At 33.1% G+C, this 18237-nt stretch overlaps 2 protein-coding genes across 2 annotated transcripts; one reads left to right on the forward strand and one right to left on the reverse strand.

Annotated features, from left to right (window-relative positions):
• Positions 1-1515: 1515 nt before the first annotated feature.
• LOC112054088 (restin homolog) lies at positions 1516-8213 on the forward strand. The gene is made up of 7 exons (XM_024093744.2): positions 1516-4524; positions 4604-4815; positions 5121-5325; positions 5492-5613; positions 6122-6300; positions 7129-7238; positions 7803-8213. The coding sequence occupies exons 1-7, from the start codon at positions 1650-1652 to the stop codon at positions 8105-8107; spliced, it is 4008 nt and encodes a 1335-aa protein (XP_023949512.2). The 5' UTR covers positions 1516-1649; the 3' UTR covers positions 8108-8213.
• Positions 8214-8396: 183 nt separating this feature from the next.
• On the reverse strand, positions 8397-18051 carry LOC112054777 (putative uncharacterized protein DDB_G0282133). The gene is made up of 6 exons (XM_024094675.2): positions 17895-18051; positions 15932-16275; positions 14498-14637; positions 13682-13857; positions 13110-13299; positions 8397-12838 (listed from the first exon to the last, which is right to left on the reverse strand). Exons 1-6 carry the CDS (start codon positions 17951-17953, stop codon positions 9920-9922), a joined length of 3828 nt encoding a protein of 1275 aa, XP_023950443.2. The 5' UTR covers positions 17954-18051; the 3' UTR covers positions 8397-9919.
• Positions 18052-18237: the final 186 nt, after the last annotated feature.

Raw genomic sequence — 18237 nt, forward strand, 5'->3', positions numbered from 1 at the left:
TAAAGCCAAACTTGCTGTGCAATGTTTATAAACAAATAATTTAATTAATTTAATTTTAATGTAACTTTTTTGCTATTGCAACAAACGTATATATAAACATACAAAATCTTAGGACTAAAATGCAGTGCAAGAGGCGACCTTATTACTAATAGTGATAAGGTCGCCAAACAAATTAAAGATGAGAATATAAATCGCTAGTCATTTCACCTAAATCATTTTAATTACAAAAATAATAAAAAAACATATAATATAAGCTTAGATCAAATAGATATAGTTAATATCTCTTGAATAATATTTCATAAAAATAACAATACATAATTTAAAGTAAACTAGGTATGAAATGACATGGGTTTTCAACCTTCATTTTATTGTTTGTTGATAAACATTACACATCGAGCTTGGCTTTAGTATACTTAGACATAATTTAAACTGAAAATTGCTGCCTACTTGCAGTATTCGTTTTACGATTTAAATATATTGCAATTCCAATATAATAATATTGATTCCGAAACAAAGGTAAATGTCAAATGTACTATAAACTATTTTAAACTATAGATTGATGAAAAATCACTTTTATGTTGTTTAAATATTAACTATTCAAATTGTAACTGTTAAGAAAAATTATTTAGAAAACTATCCCTTGCATATAATACCTATTAGTTATACCTAATAAAGAGGAGGTACTTAGATGTACTACTTCTAAACAAAACAAAATTTAATGTTTATTGCAAATAAATGATTCTGATTCTGAAATAAAAACTTCTGTATTCTCCTGGACTATACTTTTAGGGTGGCCAACCCTTCTTCATTAGCATTTTAAAACGGGGACTACTCCACCAAACGACGCACTATTCTATAAATTAATGGAACAATCCTTCTTTTAGCCGGTATCATAAGACCCATTATTCTTTATCACAAAAACAGCAGTGGAAATCGTTTTTACCGATAGGGCGAGGGCTGCATTTGGACACGTTTTTATGAAAGATTTATTGAATTCAGGTCATTTCAATTTTATTTACAAGACAGATTGTGTCGGATAAAGCTTCCTATTGTCAAAAATTTTAACAGTTGAAGCCCATTGTTAAAACGTTAAGAGTCGTAATTCTTTCAAAGTATTGATAACTTTGATATGGGCCATAAAACTTGTATAGTGAAAAATTGGTTACACTTATCAAATAACTCAAAAAAGTTCTAAAAAACGCGCATTGTGTTCAACTTCACCATTTTGTTGCAATTATCATAATTAGATTAGAAATAAAGAAAATGTATTTTCAACATACCTAATTACATAGGCGACTATGTAATTAGTATATCTCATGTATTTTTAGATTAATAGAGCAAATGCAGTTTTGGCAGGCCACTCTTCCTCGTTGCTCACTATATGTCGGAAATTTCTCATTAGCGCGTCAATATTAGATCTTAAGTACAGCGGCATTGGATGTTTATTGCAATACAAAGATTAATGAGTGACATTTTATGGTATGCCAGTTGAAGTTTTGGGACAAGAATAAACAAGTGACACACAATTCGATCAGATGAACTCAGAAGTTACAATTGGATAGTCGATTGTGGTATCTAAATTTGCCCGTACTTTTAAACAATATTAATCGCGAGTTTCTTAAAGTAAAGTGTATAAAGTGCAATATAAAATGAATAACAAGAAAAATAAAAGTAAAAATCGCAGTAATCCTGTTAAATCGACACAGGAAACAGTACCTATGATAGAAAAGTTAAGTGAAATTGAAACTGTTAAATCAGACAACTTAAACTCAGATGAAGTTCGAGTGCCAGACATAGAAGTTGCGCCAACTACTATGGCAGAAAATGACCCATCTGCAAATATTACTCCTAAAAAACCCAAACGAAGCAAAGGTAAGAAGAAAAAAGAAGTTCTTCTGGAAGATGTCAAAAACACAGAAGAAAAAGATGAAAACACATCAGATGTTAAGGAAATATTAGACAGTATTGAAATTACGAAAGAAAATTTAGAAGAAAGCACTCAAATAATACCATGTGCAAGAAAAAAGAAAAAAAAGGCAAAAAAACTAGATGAAAAATTAGAATGTGACAATATCGTAAAACTTAACACAGCAGAAACCGATACTGAAGATAAATCTTTGAAACTGAAAAATGATGAAAGCGTTCCACTTGATATCGAAAATTTATCTGAAAATGTTGATGCTAAGCATAAAGATGATACACCCAAGAAAAAGAAAAAAAAGAAAAATCGACATGAGTCAGAGAAATCAGACAAGTACGATCTGGGTACATCTTTTCAAAAATTAATTGAACTGCCAAGTGAAGTCGATAAAGGTATTGATAGCGCATGCACTCATGGAACAAAAGATATTGCAATGAAAAATGTAATTGAGTTAACAAATACGCCAGGCGATAAAAAAGATCAAGTTTGTGTGGATGTAATACCTTTAGATTCGTCGATTAAATATAAAAACCAAGAAAAAGATCCGCCTGAAAAACATGCATCTGTAGAAACAACAGAATCAATAATTTTAAACGATGAAAATTTACCGTTGGAAAGTTTAGAAGGTGAAATAGTTACAAAAGATAACATCTCTAAACCTAAAGCTAAAATTATTAAACCTGTACAAAAGAAAAGTCAGCAGAAGTCAAAAAGTGAAGCTCAAAAGCCGTTAGTGGATTTTGACACAACTTCCGAAGAAAACGTTAATAACGAAATATTAAAACCAATCTCACCTATTCTAGAAATATCGAATAAAGAAGGAGAAATTATAGAATCTAAAGATCCAGATACATTGTGTAACAGTGACGAAGCTTTAGAGTTCGTTGAAGTAAAGACGACAAAAAGTAAGAAAAAACGTATCAAAAATGCAATAAGTCCTGTTCCATCCAAGCCAATTGATATTACACAAGATTCAGGTGAAAATACTCAAAATATAGATATTGAAGACAAAAATACAATTATATCTGAACAAGTGAATCCACATAAATATATAACTCCAGATTTGATTGAATATCCACGGTCTACGAGCCAATTATGTGTTGACAGCAATAATAATACTTTGATTCAAGAGATAACTCAAACGGAAGAAGTTAAATTAGAAGTACCTCACGATATACCAACACCTATCATTCAAGGGTCAGGGGAATCACCAGATATAAATACAAATAATAATCCTGTTATAGATGTAACAGAAATTATTTCTCAACCATGTAGTGACAGAGTTGACCTTATATCAGCAGAAGTAAGGAATTTATCAGAAAAGACTGATATTAAATCTAAAATGATTGAAGTTAATCGTGATATGGAGGAATTAAGGCGGTCTATCGAAAGATCATTAGGTAACCTATCTTCTATTGAAAAAAGTGATACTGAAGTAGAAAAAGAATTTGAACAATTATTTCTAAGTCAATCCGTGGAAGAAGTGATAACGGACAAGGTAAATGATGCCAAACAAATAAAAGAAACGGAAACAAATGTCATTAAAGATGTTGAAAATATTAAAGAAACTGAGAAAAGTGATCTGAATGTTGCATCTAAGACAATAGAATCAACAAAATCCGAGGAAAATATAAAACATAAAAACAGTGGTATATCTTGTGGAGTGGAATCTTTAAAAGTAGCTTCAGTAACTGACGATAAACCAACAGAAAATACCGTTGCTGAAGTACTAAACGTTCCACCGACCTGTCCAGCTAGAAGAGACAAAAACAAAACTAAATCAAAAAAGAAGGGTAGAGAAGAAGTTGCAACAGTTAAATCTAACACCCCCAACACTTCTGAAACTCAAACGCCAAATGTTGAAAAAGTCAGTAACCAAACTTCAGAAAAATCCAAGTCAAAATCAAAAACAACTAAAGAAAAAGGGAAACAACAAGCATTAAGTAATGAAAATGATTCAACAAATTTAGATGTATCTTTTGAACCTATTGAAAATTTCGAAGACGCTTTAACTTCAAGTGTAGATGACGTCAACAAAACTTTTGAAATAATAGCCAAAGATGCTACCCAATCCGTTGATTCAACAGAATACCATAACAATCCAAAAATAAACATAATTTCACCAGTCGAAGACACTGAAGAAGAAAATAAACAAGATAGCAGGCAAAATCCTATTACACGTCCAAAAAACTTATTAGGCCACCCAAATATTCCTGCATCATCGAATAAAAATGAAATTAAAAATGAAAAATTTACCCCACCAAATTTAATACAAGCCAAGGTAAAGATCAAAGATTCGGTTGAAATTGAAAAACCTACAAATAATAAATTGCAAACTGAAAGCAAAACAGGATTAATAAAAGAATCTAACACAGCTCATACTACTTGCCTCATGAAAACAAATGAAGATTTAATCTATAAATATAGTTTTCGTAAAGTGTTTCTTCAGAATACGTGCAATGTATGTCAGAAAAATCTAGACCACAGATTTCCTTGTAAATTCTGTTCATTAGTGTTTTACTGCAGCCAAAAACATAAGGATGAAGACTGGTCAAACCACCAGTCACTATGCTTTGCGGTGTCTACTATAGCACATTTGAAAGGTAATAATAATATATACGTATATAATATCAGCTTAGTTATGTAATGATTATCATAAGATATGAAACTTTATATTTTCAGAACAAAAACATATTTACGCGGACGCCAATAACATATCGAATCATAATTATCGCATATTGAGAATGCAGACCATATTATCATGTGAGAAGATTTTAAATAGAAAGCTGGTACCATGGGAGCAGGAGACACTTCTATATCCCAGAATATGTTCTGATGCGAATTGCAGACAATGGAAACAAGAACAATTAAAGGACTGTTCTGGATGTGGTCAGGTAATAAATACTTCATACTCATATGATATATAATCATTGTCATCATATACCATATAATTGCGAAACTAAGTCTGTCTGTCTGTCAGTTTAAGAGTTAAACCACTAAACTGATTTGGATGAATAAAATAAAATGGACCTTGGAGCTGAACATAGGCTACTCAGAAAATCAATGGTTCCTGTGGTGTTCTATAAAAAAAAACAGAATTTCATGCAAACGACTTGGGCACCCGCTTGTACATCTAATTTCCGAAAATTTTTCTGTTTGTATTTGCTTGACTTTCAATATCTGAATTGATTTATTACAGATATCATTCTGCATTGATAATCCTGAGCATCTGCCGTCGTCACATCAGCGTTGGTGTAAATCGTATGCTCTGTATCAAAAGCTTGTGAAATATCAGCTGACGAAAGGACGGTTGGAACCTCCACTTCCGACGAAGGTCTTGCATCACTACAAAATTCCAGAGAAGATAAATGACGTTTTAGGATCACTGTATGAAGAGAAAATTGGTGAGAAATATTTGGAAGTTGATATGATATGATCATCCTGTTGTAAAGCTGATGTATCTAAATTTTATTAAAATTTTTAATCATCTTAACTTTTGCGGGATCATTATGTTCCATTGTTTGTGTCCATGTTATAACTATTGTTCCAAATAAAACTTTTGTTATTTAGATATCGACGACATTCAGTATGCAGCTCTTACGCAGATCACAACAGCTCCATTGACCGCAGCTTATAGCCATCAACTTTATTTTAGCAAAATAAACGCTATATGCGTTAATGGGACAAAAAAGGTAAATATAAAAACTAGTAATATACAAAAGGACTTATCTTTAACTAGAAACCGTCCAAGGGTGTCTGAATGATTAGTACTTATCGCCTCTTTGTTGTAGATAATTTCCTATTATAGCTTTGAGTTTATGTTATGATCACGTTGCTTATGATAAAGATACACAAGCGTGTAGCTTTTGAAATGTCTATCAGCTAATAATTCTTGATTAAATTTTTTTAGAAGAAATAAAGTTTTGTATTTTATAGTCCAACTTTAGGACTCGAACCCAGAAAGTCATTCAAAGCTAACCACTCGACAAGATTCCGTTTATTTAGACACGGCGTTCTCTACTTAATTAAATGTCCGTGATGTGTATGGTTATGTTATAATACACTTGCACTATAAGGGAATATGAGAGGCAACTAATTGTCAAACGTACTTTACTAGTATACTGTTTATTATACTGTTGCAAGCATAATTAGGACGTATATATATAAATATATGTTCTTATTATGACTCTTTATATCCAGAATTCCATTTTCACCATCCACATGATCGGCGCTGAGATTCCATTCGAAGCAGATTCCCTCAACAAATGGGAGAAATTCTTCTTGCATCTGAGGTCTGATGTGCAAGATTTGAGGGTGGTGATGATTGGTCCGGATATTAACTCATCTAAGTTGCCACTAGATTTGCTTGCAAAAATTAAGTAAGTGTAAAGTCAAGTCAAGTCAATAATCAATTTTTTATTATGAACTGATGTTCTATTTGTATTTTATTTTTTTTTTTGTTATTTTTTATTCTCTATAAGTTAGCCCTTGACTACAATCTCACCTGATGTTAAGTGATGATGCAATCTTAGATGGAAGCGGGCTAACTTGTTAGAAGTAGGATGACATCTACACTCCTTTCGGTTTCTACACGACATCGTACCGGAACGCTAAATCGCTTTGCGGTTAGTCTTTGTCGGTAGGGTGGTAACCAGCCACAGCCCAAGCCTCCCACCAGCCAGACCTGGACAAATTAAGAAAACCTCAATCGGCCATACCACTGCGCATACCACTGCGCCACGGAGGCCGTCAATTATATTTGATATTGTTTTTTTTTTCATTATTATAAAAAAACCGACTATCCGAGAAGAGCCCACAGCAAACTCAGCCAGGAAACTAACACAACCGTCTTATTTTGACGACCTCCGTGGCGCAGTGATATGAACGCTGGATTTACAAGACGCAGGTCCTCGGTTCGATACCCGGCTGGGCCGATTGAGGTTTTCTTAATTGGTCCAGGTCTGGCTGGTGGAAGGCTTTGGCCGTGGCTAGTTACCACCCTATCTACAGACGTGCCGCCATGCGATTTAGCGTTCCGGTACAATATCGTGTAGATACAGAAAGGGGTGTATATTTTCATCCTCCTCCTAACAAATTAGCCCGCTCCCATCTTACATTGCATCATCGCTTACCATCAGTTGAGATTGTAGTAAAGGGCTAATTAGTAAAGTAAACCAAATATATATATATTTTTTTAATATTTTCAGGGTTTGTGAAAACTGTGAAACGAACAATCGACGTGTGTTATTTGATTTTCATGAAAATGAAAATTACAACGAATATTATTTAAGCAACGGTTTTGTTACACCTGACATAGGTAAGAAAAAACCAGCATTCGTACCTAAACATAAAAGCAACATAAAAGCTTATTTTACTTATTAAACTCGTAAAATTTAAAAAGTAAAATAAGCCTTTAATTTTTGGTAATGTTTGTTAGAACATATTTTATTTAGTTTGTGTTTGGTTTGTTATTTTGTGCACTACAATGTCAAAATAATGATTTTTTATGTAACTAACGGCCCCGGTCAAGCTTCGCTTTGACTTATGTGCACTTCTTCCCTGTCCCTACTCTACACTACTCTACCCCTACCCTACCCTACCAATTTCTTAAATTTTTTCTGTCATAAGAACCGTCTCCTGACAATAATAAACACAAATTTATTGAAATCGGTCCTGCAGTTCACCCGTGACCAAGAGATAATATATGAATTCATTTTTAAATATATAATTGTACTAACTAAAAACAACGAAAATTAATTATGGTACAAAAACAAGGTTAATTTGTCTTTCGATTGGCTTTACTTTCTGGTTGGATTGGATTTTCAATCAGCGTTAAAGTTCTTCGACGTTCGCTTAAATTTCATCTTAACGTTTTTTTCAGTATGTGCTTTCAACCCAAATATACATAGATCATCTTTACAAGATCCAGAAATAATATGGCCCTCTACAATAAGCTGCATTTTAAAACAACGAGTACCATTTGTCGTCACTTCCTATTCCATAGAAGAATTAAGGAGGGATCTAGGAAAAATAAGAGAGTGCGCAAACTTCGATTTTAACATAGTAACTGAAATTAAACATAATCCTTTTGGTAGTGTAAGACCTGACAGGAATTTTATCACAGACCATGAAATTCCGTTTCTTTTTAAAAATTATTGCTTTTGTATCCTGTGTGGTACCCTTTAACCTGTGTGGTGCCTACTTTAAATTTAGATTACGATTTGTAGTTTTGTACCTCTTAAATCCAAGTGAAACAAAAAAAACTTTTCACAATAAATGTATCTTTAAATAATTTAACTTGTTTTATTATGACCTACTTTCAAATGTAGAAATATAACTACAAAATAACGAGATGATGAATTAGAAGTTGAAAAGAAAGAAAGATGAAAAGAAAACTCATTTATGGATGTGTGTTATACTTCAATTATATTATTGTTTTAATCGACGTAGCGAATATGAAATAATAGATCACCATACTTTCTGGTTGTTCCAAAAAATAAAATATACAGGGGGCTAAAAAGACCCATTATTTACGAGGAATTTTTAGGGCACGAGCCGTAAGACGAGGACCGCTAAATAGAAACCGAGTTTATAATGGGTTTAGTTAGCCCCGCGTGTTACACTATACTTTTCCCTACGGTTGCGAGAAAATAAAATAATTCAATACAGTATTTATTATACGTTATATTTTATTTAAAAATTAAATGTTTAAAATGCTACAAGTTTGGAAGTTAAGGGAGATGCTTTTACCCGGTTACTTAATTTTCGACTGCTGTGCAGATAAACGTATCTACTTTGATGGCAACAGATTAAAAAATTATTTTCCTTTTTTGTTCCATCTCCAAATTAGGGTCACCATTCTCACTAGATGGAAACAACAATTAATTTTGCGAAATATGTATGTTACGGTCACTGTGTATTTATTGAAAAGGAGGAGGTTATATCACAAATATTTAAATATTTCTTTTAATTTTTGTCGGTCGGCTTATCTGCCGATTATTTTGTCGACTGAATGAATTTAAATTAACCTTAACAGTATCTATTGTGAAAATAATAACAGAAGAAAGAAAAGTCCCTCAATTATTATGTTACATTTATAAAAATTGCTATGTGTACTGCCAGAAAAATTATAAAGATAATGCGATTTAAGTATTTTTAAAATTTTACCACTGAGTTAAAAAGCGGTTCGGCTAAATGAATATATTGATTTCATATAATTACCACACAATAAAAATAGAAGGGAGTGAAATAGGGTAAATAACACATTTTAAAAATTGGTGCGTGTATTACTAGAAACATGCTTAAAATTATGTGATTCGATAAATTTCAAAATTCTACCCCTATAGGGTTAAAAAGGGGTTACAAGATTTTTTAATATAAATCGTTCATGTCTTATGTCATATTTTTATATGTTAACTTACGGACTAATATATTTATAGTTAATAAATGTTAATGTTAATACATACAAAACATTTTGGGGTTAAATAGAAAAAGAAAGTTTACACCGATTTTTACGCGGCCGAAGTCGCGGGCGTCCGCTTGTAATACATAATAATAAAAAGCAAGTTCTCCAACGCGCATTGGAGTAACGCGATGCGTCTGGCTCTTATCTCCAAAGAAATCTGGACCCAAAATGACCCATTGAAGTATTCTTTTTTTCATTTGTAATCTATACTAATATTATAAAGCTGAAGAGTTTGTTTGTTTGTTTGATTGAACGTGCTATTCTCAGGAACTACTTGTTAGTTTAATAAAAGATCCTAAATATAATATGTTTGTTTAATATTAAAAATAAACAATATAATGACTTAATGCTGTCCGCAATGTATGATTAAGACTAACTTAAGTCTATTATATGGTAAAATTTTAAGAAATAATACCGTTTCTTTTACTTTCTATTGCTTCAATGTTAAGACAAATAGTATCTTAAATGAATCTTTCGTTTTCCTTGACATTTTGGAAATTAACTTCTAAAATATTGTCCTGATGTGGGACTACTCACTGTTGTTGAACTTCGTAAGTTGTTTTAGTGTCATTGTCATTACTTGATGCATTTATGTTATACCCTACGTCTTCGGCAGTAGTTTCTTCAAAAGGTATTATATTCCAGTAGTCATTGTTATTCGAACTCTTGTGCTCTGCTTTGTTGTAATCAGCGTCATAATAATAGTTCTTTAGTTTTTGTTCCGGCTGCAAAGTTAAATCTATTTCTGTGTTATGCTGCAGTAGTACATTGTGAGCATCACTTTTTTCACTTTTTATTTCATCTGCGGTAGGATATGTAGTAAATAATTCATCTGGAGTTAAGTTTTGTAGCAAAAACTGTAGTGTACTCGAAGATTCTACATTTTCAAAGTTTATTTCTGTGTCATTCTTATTTAGTGTTTTATTCTTAATATTAGTTAAGTCAGCTGCGAATGTTATTAAATTGTCGTGTTCACCATTTTCCCTATTTTCTGAAGCTTCAATACTAAAATACGAAGAGTTATGTTGCTTAATATATTGTGAAATATCACTCGAATTGTTGTTTGTTGGCAGTGAAGAAAATTCTAGACTGCTCGCAGAGTTTGTTGTATCAACATCTATTTCTGTGTCGTTTTCTTTCGTCAGTACGTTATCAAAACTAGTAAAGTCTATTGTACTTAAGTTATCGGAAATATTACTTTCTCTAGTATCAATGGAATTTTTGTTTATATACGATGTATTTTGTATGGTCTTATCTTCCTGTATAAGTTTTTGTAAATCAATCGAAACGTTGTTTGATGGTAGTCCTGTAAATTCTAGATTGCCCGCTATATATTTAAAATTAATTTCACTTTCATTAGTTTTAAGTGAAGTATTAAAAGGTGTAGTAAAATCTTCTGTGTTCGTTACCAAATAGTCTACTATAGCATTTTCTTCCCTTTCCAATGCCTCAGTACTAGTGTAAGTAAAATTTGAAGTCCTTAATTCGTCTTCATTTTCATATTGTGAAATATCTTTTGAAATATCATTTGAGTTGTTGTTTGGTGGCAGTAAAGAAACTTCTAGACTGCTTGCAGATTTTGTTGTATCAACATCTATTTCTGTGCCATTGTCTTTCGTTAGTACACTAGCAGAACAAGTAAAGTTTATCGTAATGAAGTTGTCGGGAATATTACTTTCTCTAGTATCAATAGAATTTGTGTTTATATCCGATGTATTTTGTATGGTCTTATCTTCCTGTATAAGTTTTTGTAAATCAATCGAAACATTGTTTGGTGGTGGTGGTTTGGGTTTTGTAAATACCAGTGAAGTATTAAAAGGTGTAGTAAAATCTTCTGTATTTTTTACTAAATAGTCTTCTATAGCATTTTTTTCCCTTTCCAATGCCTCATTACTAGTATAAGTAAAGTTTGTAGTCATTAATTCGTCTTCATTTTCATATTGGGAACTATCTTTTGGCTCATTGGTTGTTGACGGTGATATGAATTGTAAATCGCTACCAGATTTTATATTTTCAATATCTATTTCTGTGTCATGCTCTTTACTGTTCATTTCTGTTTTGTTAGGTTTAAAGTTTGCTAATACTATTAAATTGTCGGAATCATCACTTTCTACTCTATCTATCGTATTTACGTTAGGATACGTAGTGTTTTGAGCTTCTTGTTTAACATCTTGTATATCATTTAAAGTATGGTTTGGTAGTATGAACATAAAATCCAAATTGCCTGCAGGTTTTATATTTTCTACATTGATTTTAGTGTCATACTCATTTGTAGAAGTATTGTTAGAACTAGTAATATCTATTTTTAATGTTATCAAATAGTCGTTCTCATTATTTTCTTTAGTTATTGATTTTTCAGTGCTAAAATATGTAGAATTTCTAGTGAATAAATTGTCTTCGTTAAGATCTTGTAAAACACTGATTTTACTGTCATTACTATTCAGTAAACGATAATTAGGAGTAGTAAAATCTACTGCTGATGTTATCAAATAGTTTTCTACACCATTTTCTTTAGTTTCTGTACTAAGATTTGTAGAGTTGGTAGTTATTTTATCTGGCGAAATATCTTTTGAACCTGTGGTTGATGATAATAACGAGAATTCCAAGCTGCTCGGAGATTTTAAAGTTTCAATATATTTTCCTGTTACATTTTTATAAATTACTGTTTTATCGTTTTCTTCATGACTTTCATTTAGTAACGTATGAGATCTAGTAAGGTTTGCAGATAATGTCATGAAGTTCTCAGAAACGTTTTCTCTACGATTTATTGCTTGAGTTTTAAGAGTCATAGTGATTTGAGTAGATTTTTCTTGCTTAACGAGTTGTGAATTATCTTCTGTAACATTATTTTTTGTTTCATATTTTGGACTGCTAGTATTTTCTACAATTTCGAAAGTTATCAGAGCGTCTTTATCATGAGTTGAATTATCGACGGTAGGATTCACTTTACCAGTATCAGTTTTATTAAATGGTATTATACTCCAAAAGTCACTTTCATTGAAGCTGTTAAACTCTGTTTTATTGCCATCCACCTCGTAATAATATTTGTTACGTTGTTGATAACTGGTAGTTGTGGCAGGATAAGCCGAATTTGTTGTAGATTGTATAGAAAGGCTTTCATTATTATTTTGTGTACTGTTTTCAGTAAACAGTACATTTGTATTATTAGTATTATTTGATGATGTCAAATGGTTAAAAGTTACGTTGGCACTTTTAGATGTATTATCAGATTTGTAGTTATCGGTATTTAGTTGACGTTTATTTGATTCGTCCTGACGCTTTTTATTAATTCTCTGTATATATTTCTGAGCGATAGGGCCGAAAATTGTTTCTACATATTCGTATAAGTGGTTGCACTTGTCGGCAGTATTAACGTCGTTTGAAGCTCCCCAAATAACAATGCCTGAAGCGTTTTTTTTCTGTAAAACATTAAACGTCGCGACCACGTCACTCTGAAATTAAACAAAATAAGTAAAGTTTGGCAAAGGAAAAGGTTATTGTTAGTCACGCTAATCTATGAAAATTTTCAAAGGATTTTCATGCTACTTTTAAAAGTTGCAGTTGATATCATTATTTTCAAGAAAGGCTGTAGTATCATCGTAGTTGTAGGTTGTAGTATCAGTAATGTTTCATCGTAGATAGTTGGACTTATGAAAATTATAAAAAATCGAGTACATGACGGGAACAGCCAGCATTCGACTTAAAACTTGTTCATACAATTACCTCTTTAATAAACGGTCCATCTCTGTAAGTAAGCGCAAAGTAAGGTAGTACCAGGTCATCTGATCCCTTAACTCTATTGGCTTCGGTGAGTCGGCCTGACACTAGCTTTTCAAGCTCGGATGTTGTCAAACAGGATTCAGAGTATAATGAAGGATAGAGAGCGGTGCTTTCTGCCCATAGCCAGTAAATTCTGCAATAAAAAATGATTACACTTTATTAATATAAACAATTTTATTCATAACAAAACAAAAAGATGTTTGGGATATGGACCGGCCTATATAAAACTATATATAAACTGATAACTAAAGAGTTGTTTGTTTGATCCCCTACTGGTTGAAATTTTTTTTCTACATTTGTTAATCAATTATTGAGGAAGGCAGCCTTTTTATCTTAGTCTTAGGCTTAAAAGTTTTAATAAACCAAGATCATGTTGCCTAAGATTAAAGTGAGCGTCGAGCATAACCTGTTTTAATTATAAAGCTATTTTTGGGATAAAATATCAATAAGCAGAAAAATATGGTACTCGTATAAATGGTCACTCGTGGTTATGACAGTTTATTGAGCACTACAACCTGTCGTTTTCAGCATTAACATATTTTGCACATTGCTCATTCCTATTATTCTTATCCATATTAAAACAATATGGAAATCCATAATAACCCCAGGCCGCTTTTGGTCGCATTTGCTTTGCGGTGTATAGTGTTGTCTCCATAAATTTTCTTGCAGCATCTTCAAAACGTTTTTCTGCCTGTAAATTAAAAAAAAAATGCTTGAACAGTAAACGACGTTACTATATACATTAAAATGATATATGATTGAAAGACCAAGCAGACAGAAGCTACCGCCTTATTAGCCGTATCAATGATACGGGGGCCCGGACTACAGTGGCTCCTTATGTGTGAAAGACAAAATTAGTAAAAGAAATGCACAATGTCACTTAATCTGGTGCTTCCAAAAATAAAGCCATATGAAAAAACTGCATGATATAGAGATTAACGTCAAAAATTACAAAAGTAAAAAGAGCAATCTCTATTTTTTCCGGGTTATGTGCGCTCAAAATTTGGAAACATTCTACATATTCGTAGTTTAAAGACATAGTCATATTTTAAGCTAGTATTATTGATTTTTTAGGGATATTTTCCTCCCAGAAAAAAAAAACGAACATTTTGCAGGGAGTGCAAGTAGCCCTTTCTGCAAAGTGTCGTCACCACTTTTCATCCAATAAACAGATGGGTGAAGGTCGTTTCTAATTCAGATCTTCTCCTAAATGTAGCATTAAATGTACTCTCAAATCATGGGCTTTGTTAAAATATTATCAACAATTAATGTTGTTAACAGCAAGAAGGTCAGTTTGATGCAGCAAGAATGAGGTTAAATCAAATCAATACCTCCAACTTTTGCCATTTCGTGGGCCACCACCAATATTTCCTCATTTCAATACTCAATGACAAATCTATGTTAGATGCCTGTGTACCCCAATGCTGGCGGTATATTGGACGCCACTGTTCTAGATCTAGTACACCGATACCTGAAAATCAAGTACACTTGAAAACAGAATTCAACAATTTTGTATTCACGATGAATAGCGTACAAAACCAAAGTTTCTTTTCCTTTCCACATAACCAACTAAAAAATCTCATGTTAGTTATGGATATTATGTTACTGAGCAAACCCGATTTTAGGATGAATTAGTTTCGCCTAGACCAACCTTATCTAACAACACACGAGTGGACTAACCAGTAAAGCCAAGGGCCTAGGCCAAAGTTAGTTATCTTGTTAGCGATAGAATAAACCAGTTCAGCCTATCAAATCAATATAAGCTACTTAGCATTTGCATGCTATAACATACACTGGTACGACTCAGTCTAAACTAACTTGGACTATGGATCATCGAACTTTGAACTTCAAATTTGAGTTCGAAACAAGAAAAATATATATAGACATCTTTATAAATTAATTCTGAGATGATGATGGTAAATAAATACAGGTACCTTATCCTTAAGTACTTAAGTCCGCAAAATATGTCAATCTCCTCCATTCACTTCTTCAACGAGTTGCGAAGCTGAAGTGGCAATGGGCGGGGCACATAGTTTGAAGAGCCGATGGACGTTTTGGGGTCCCGAAGTGCTGGAATGGCGACTCCGCACTAGAAAGCGAAGTGTTGGTCGACCCCCCACCAGGTGGACTGACGACATCAAGCGAGTCGAGGGATTTGCTGGATGCAGGTGGCTCAGTATCGTGATGTTTGGAAGTCCCTACAAAAGGCCTATGTCCTGCAGTGTACGTTCATCGGCTGATATGATGATGATGATGACTCTTCAATCACTCACTCCCTTTACATGAATATAAATCTCCATCCTCTTTCACAACCATCTCTTCTTCGGTCTTCCTCTCCTTTTGTGTCCTTCCACTTGGAATTTCAACATTCCTTCCTTCCTTCCAACCTTTAGACTTCCTCTTATATACTCATTCCTTATTTTATCCATTTTTGTCACACCTACCTACATCCACCTCAACATACGCATTTCGTGTGTAATTCATTGTATTTATCATCGATATAAAATAAAATAAAAATAAATAAATAATAAAAAAAAATCACGTGTCTCAAACGGTGAAGAAAAAACATCGTGAGGAAACCTGCATATCTGAGAATTTTCTGAATTCTCTGTGTAATTGTGAAGACTGCCAATCCACATTGGGCCAGCGTGGTTGACTAAGGCCAAACCCCTCTCATTCTGAGAGGAGACTCGAGCCGAGCTCAGCAGTGAACCGAATATGGGTTGATAATGATGACACAATAAGAAATTAACAAAAGTTCTAACCTTTAAAATCTGGATCAGGAATTAATCTAACCACAGTTTCTCTAAATGCAGCCAGATGTTCCTCTAAATTTCCCTCCTGTGGCACTCCTCCGTTCAAAACGGAGAACTTTGCACCGTTACTTTTTAAAATAGATGGTACAATGCCCACGTTATAAATAATTGTAATAGTTTCGCCTTCGAATCTATCGTTTTTGTTATAAGTTATCGTGAATTTTTTCAACAAGTTATCGAAAGGTATTCCTCGGGATCTGCACTGTTTCGTTGGAACGTTCCAGTATACTTTGAAGGGTGTGTCTTCAGCTGTCGGGGCATCGTAGTCTGGCTTATCGATAATATAATTTTCTCTGTAATAGAAGTAAAAAATAATGGATTTTAATGATATTTTTTCATTTGATACTATATTCTGTATACTGAAATGCTGTATACCCATTAAAAATTACCGCTAATGATATTTTTTTTCCCTATGTCGCAAAAGCTTTACTGTACTGAATCTGAAAGCTGACCATCACTATGGTCCGTATTAATTGACGTTACTCAACTCAAGTGCACGTACCTACATGAAAACTCAACACTGATATTGAGTAAGTCAGTCAGTCCTTAACATATAAACATATAAATAAGAATCACAGCACTATCTCAAGTTACTTGAACTTCAAGTTCGATAATGAGGAACGAATAACGAATTCGTATGTTGTTGTATAATAACTATAAATGTTTTTAATATTAAATAACAAGTATTTAGTTATCTCCATTAAAAAAAGAGTTTCCAATAAAGAAAAATATACGTAGTTACGTAACTATATTGAATGTGATTTTTTATTGTTATTATTATTATTATTATTTTTTCATCGATGTTTTTTTACCTACCTACCTACCTACCTATTTAGTTTTAATTTTGTTCCTAATTAATAATAATTTACATTATTAAAAGGTCGTTGGTTTACATAGGATGTTGAACTGTGTACGTGGCGGCACCTGAACTGGGTCCTAACTGGGTGCATACTTTTTTTGTATAGGAAAATGCTGAGTTGGGGCCTTTTTCTAGATTATGCCACATATTGCAGGGCGTTCTTCTTTTATTGCTCTAGCTATAAGCTATATATTTAGAATTTAATATTGTAATGTGTGGCACTACCTAAAAATAAAGATATTTCTTTCTTTTCTTTTCTTTCTGAACGTCTAATAAAACGGTTCTAAGAGATTCAAAAGTCAATACCGACGTATGGTAGGTAGGTAGTTTAATGCGATGCGTCCGATACCTATGATGCAGATCTATGGACGCCTGCAATAAATAGGTTCTAAATTCAAAAGTCACTATCGACTAATGCGTTCGATACGTACGATGCAGATCTGTGGACGCCTGCAATACAACGGTTCTAAATTCAAAAGTCACTATCGACTAATGCGTCCGATACGTACGATGCAGATCTGTAGAAGTCTGCAATATAACGGTTCTAAATTCAAAAGTCACTATCGACTGATGCGTCCGATACGTACGATGCAGATCTGTGGACGCCTGCAATACAACGGTTCTAAATTCAAAAGTCACTATCGACTGATGCGTCCGATACGTACGATGCAGATCTGTGGACGCCTGCAATACAACGGTTCTAAATTCAAAAGTCACTATCGACTAATGCGTCCGATACATACGATGCAGATCTGTGGACGTCTGCAATATAACGGTTCTAAATTCAAAAGTCACTATCGACTAATGCGTCCGATACGTACGATGCAGATCGGTGGACGCCTGCAATACAACCGTTCTAAATTCAAAGGTCACTATCGACTAATGCGTCCGATACGTACGATGCAGATCTGTGGACGCCTGCAATACAACGGTTCTAAATTCAAAAGTCACTATCGAATAATGCGTCCAATACGTACGTTGCAGATCTGTGGACGCCTGCAATAAATAGGTTCTAAATTCAAAACTCAATATCGACAAATAAGTGTAACATACCCAACATAGCCGCATCTTACTGAACAAAACACCAAAACGAACACCGTTAACAATAACATGACAATAGTAAAGTACTCGTAACTTGAAAATGTTTAACAAATCAGTCACTCAAACAAACTTGTAATATGTAAGTAGCAACTTCAATAATGGTGTTAATAACAATTACTTCTGATACAAAGAGCCAGTGGCTACGTCGGTTTATATAGTTTTCCCGTTCCATTATCCAGAATTAATTAATATGATAAGACATTATTTTTTTGCATGTAATTGTGGTAGTTAAAAGTTCAGCACGTAGATAATAGTTCAGCATATATTTAATACTAGAGGACCACCTGCGGTTTCA

Source organism: Bicyclus anynana, chromosome 2 (assembly GCF_947172395.1).
Source record: "Bicyclus anynana chromosome 2, ilBicAnyn1.1, whole genome shotgun sequence".
In the NCBI taxonomy this organism is placed as follows: Eukaryota; Metazoa; Arthropoda; class Insecta; order Lepidoptera; family Nymphalidae; genus Bicyclus; species Bicyclus anynana.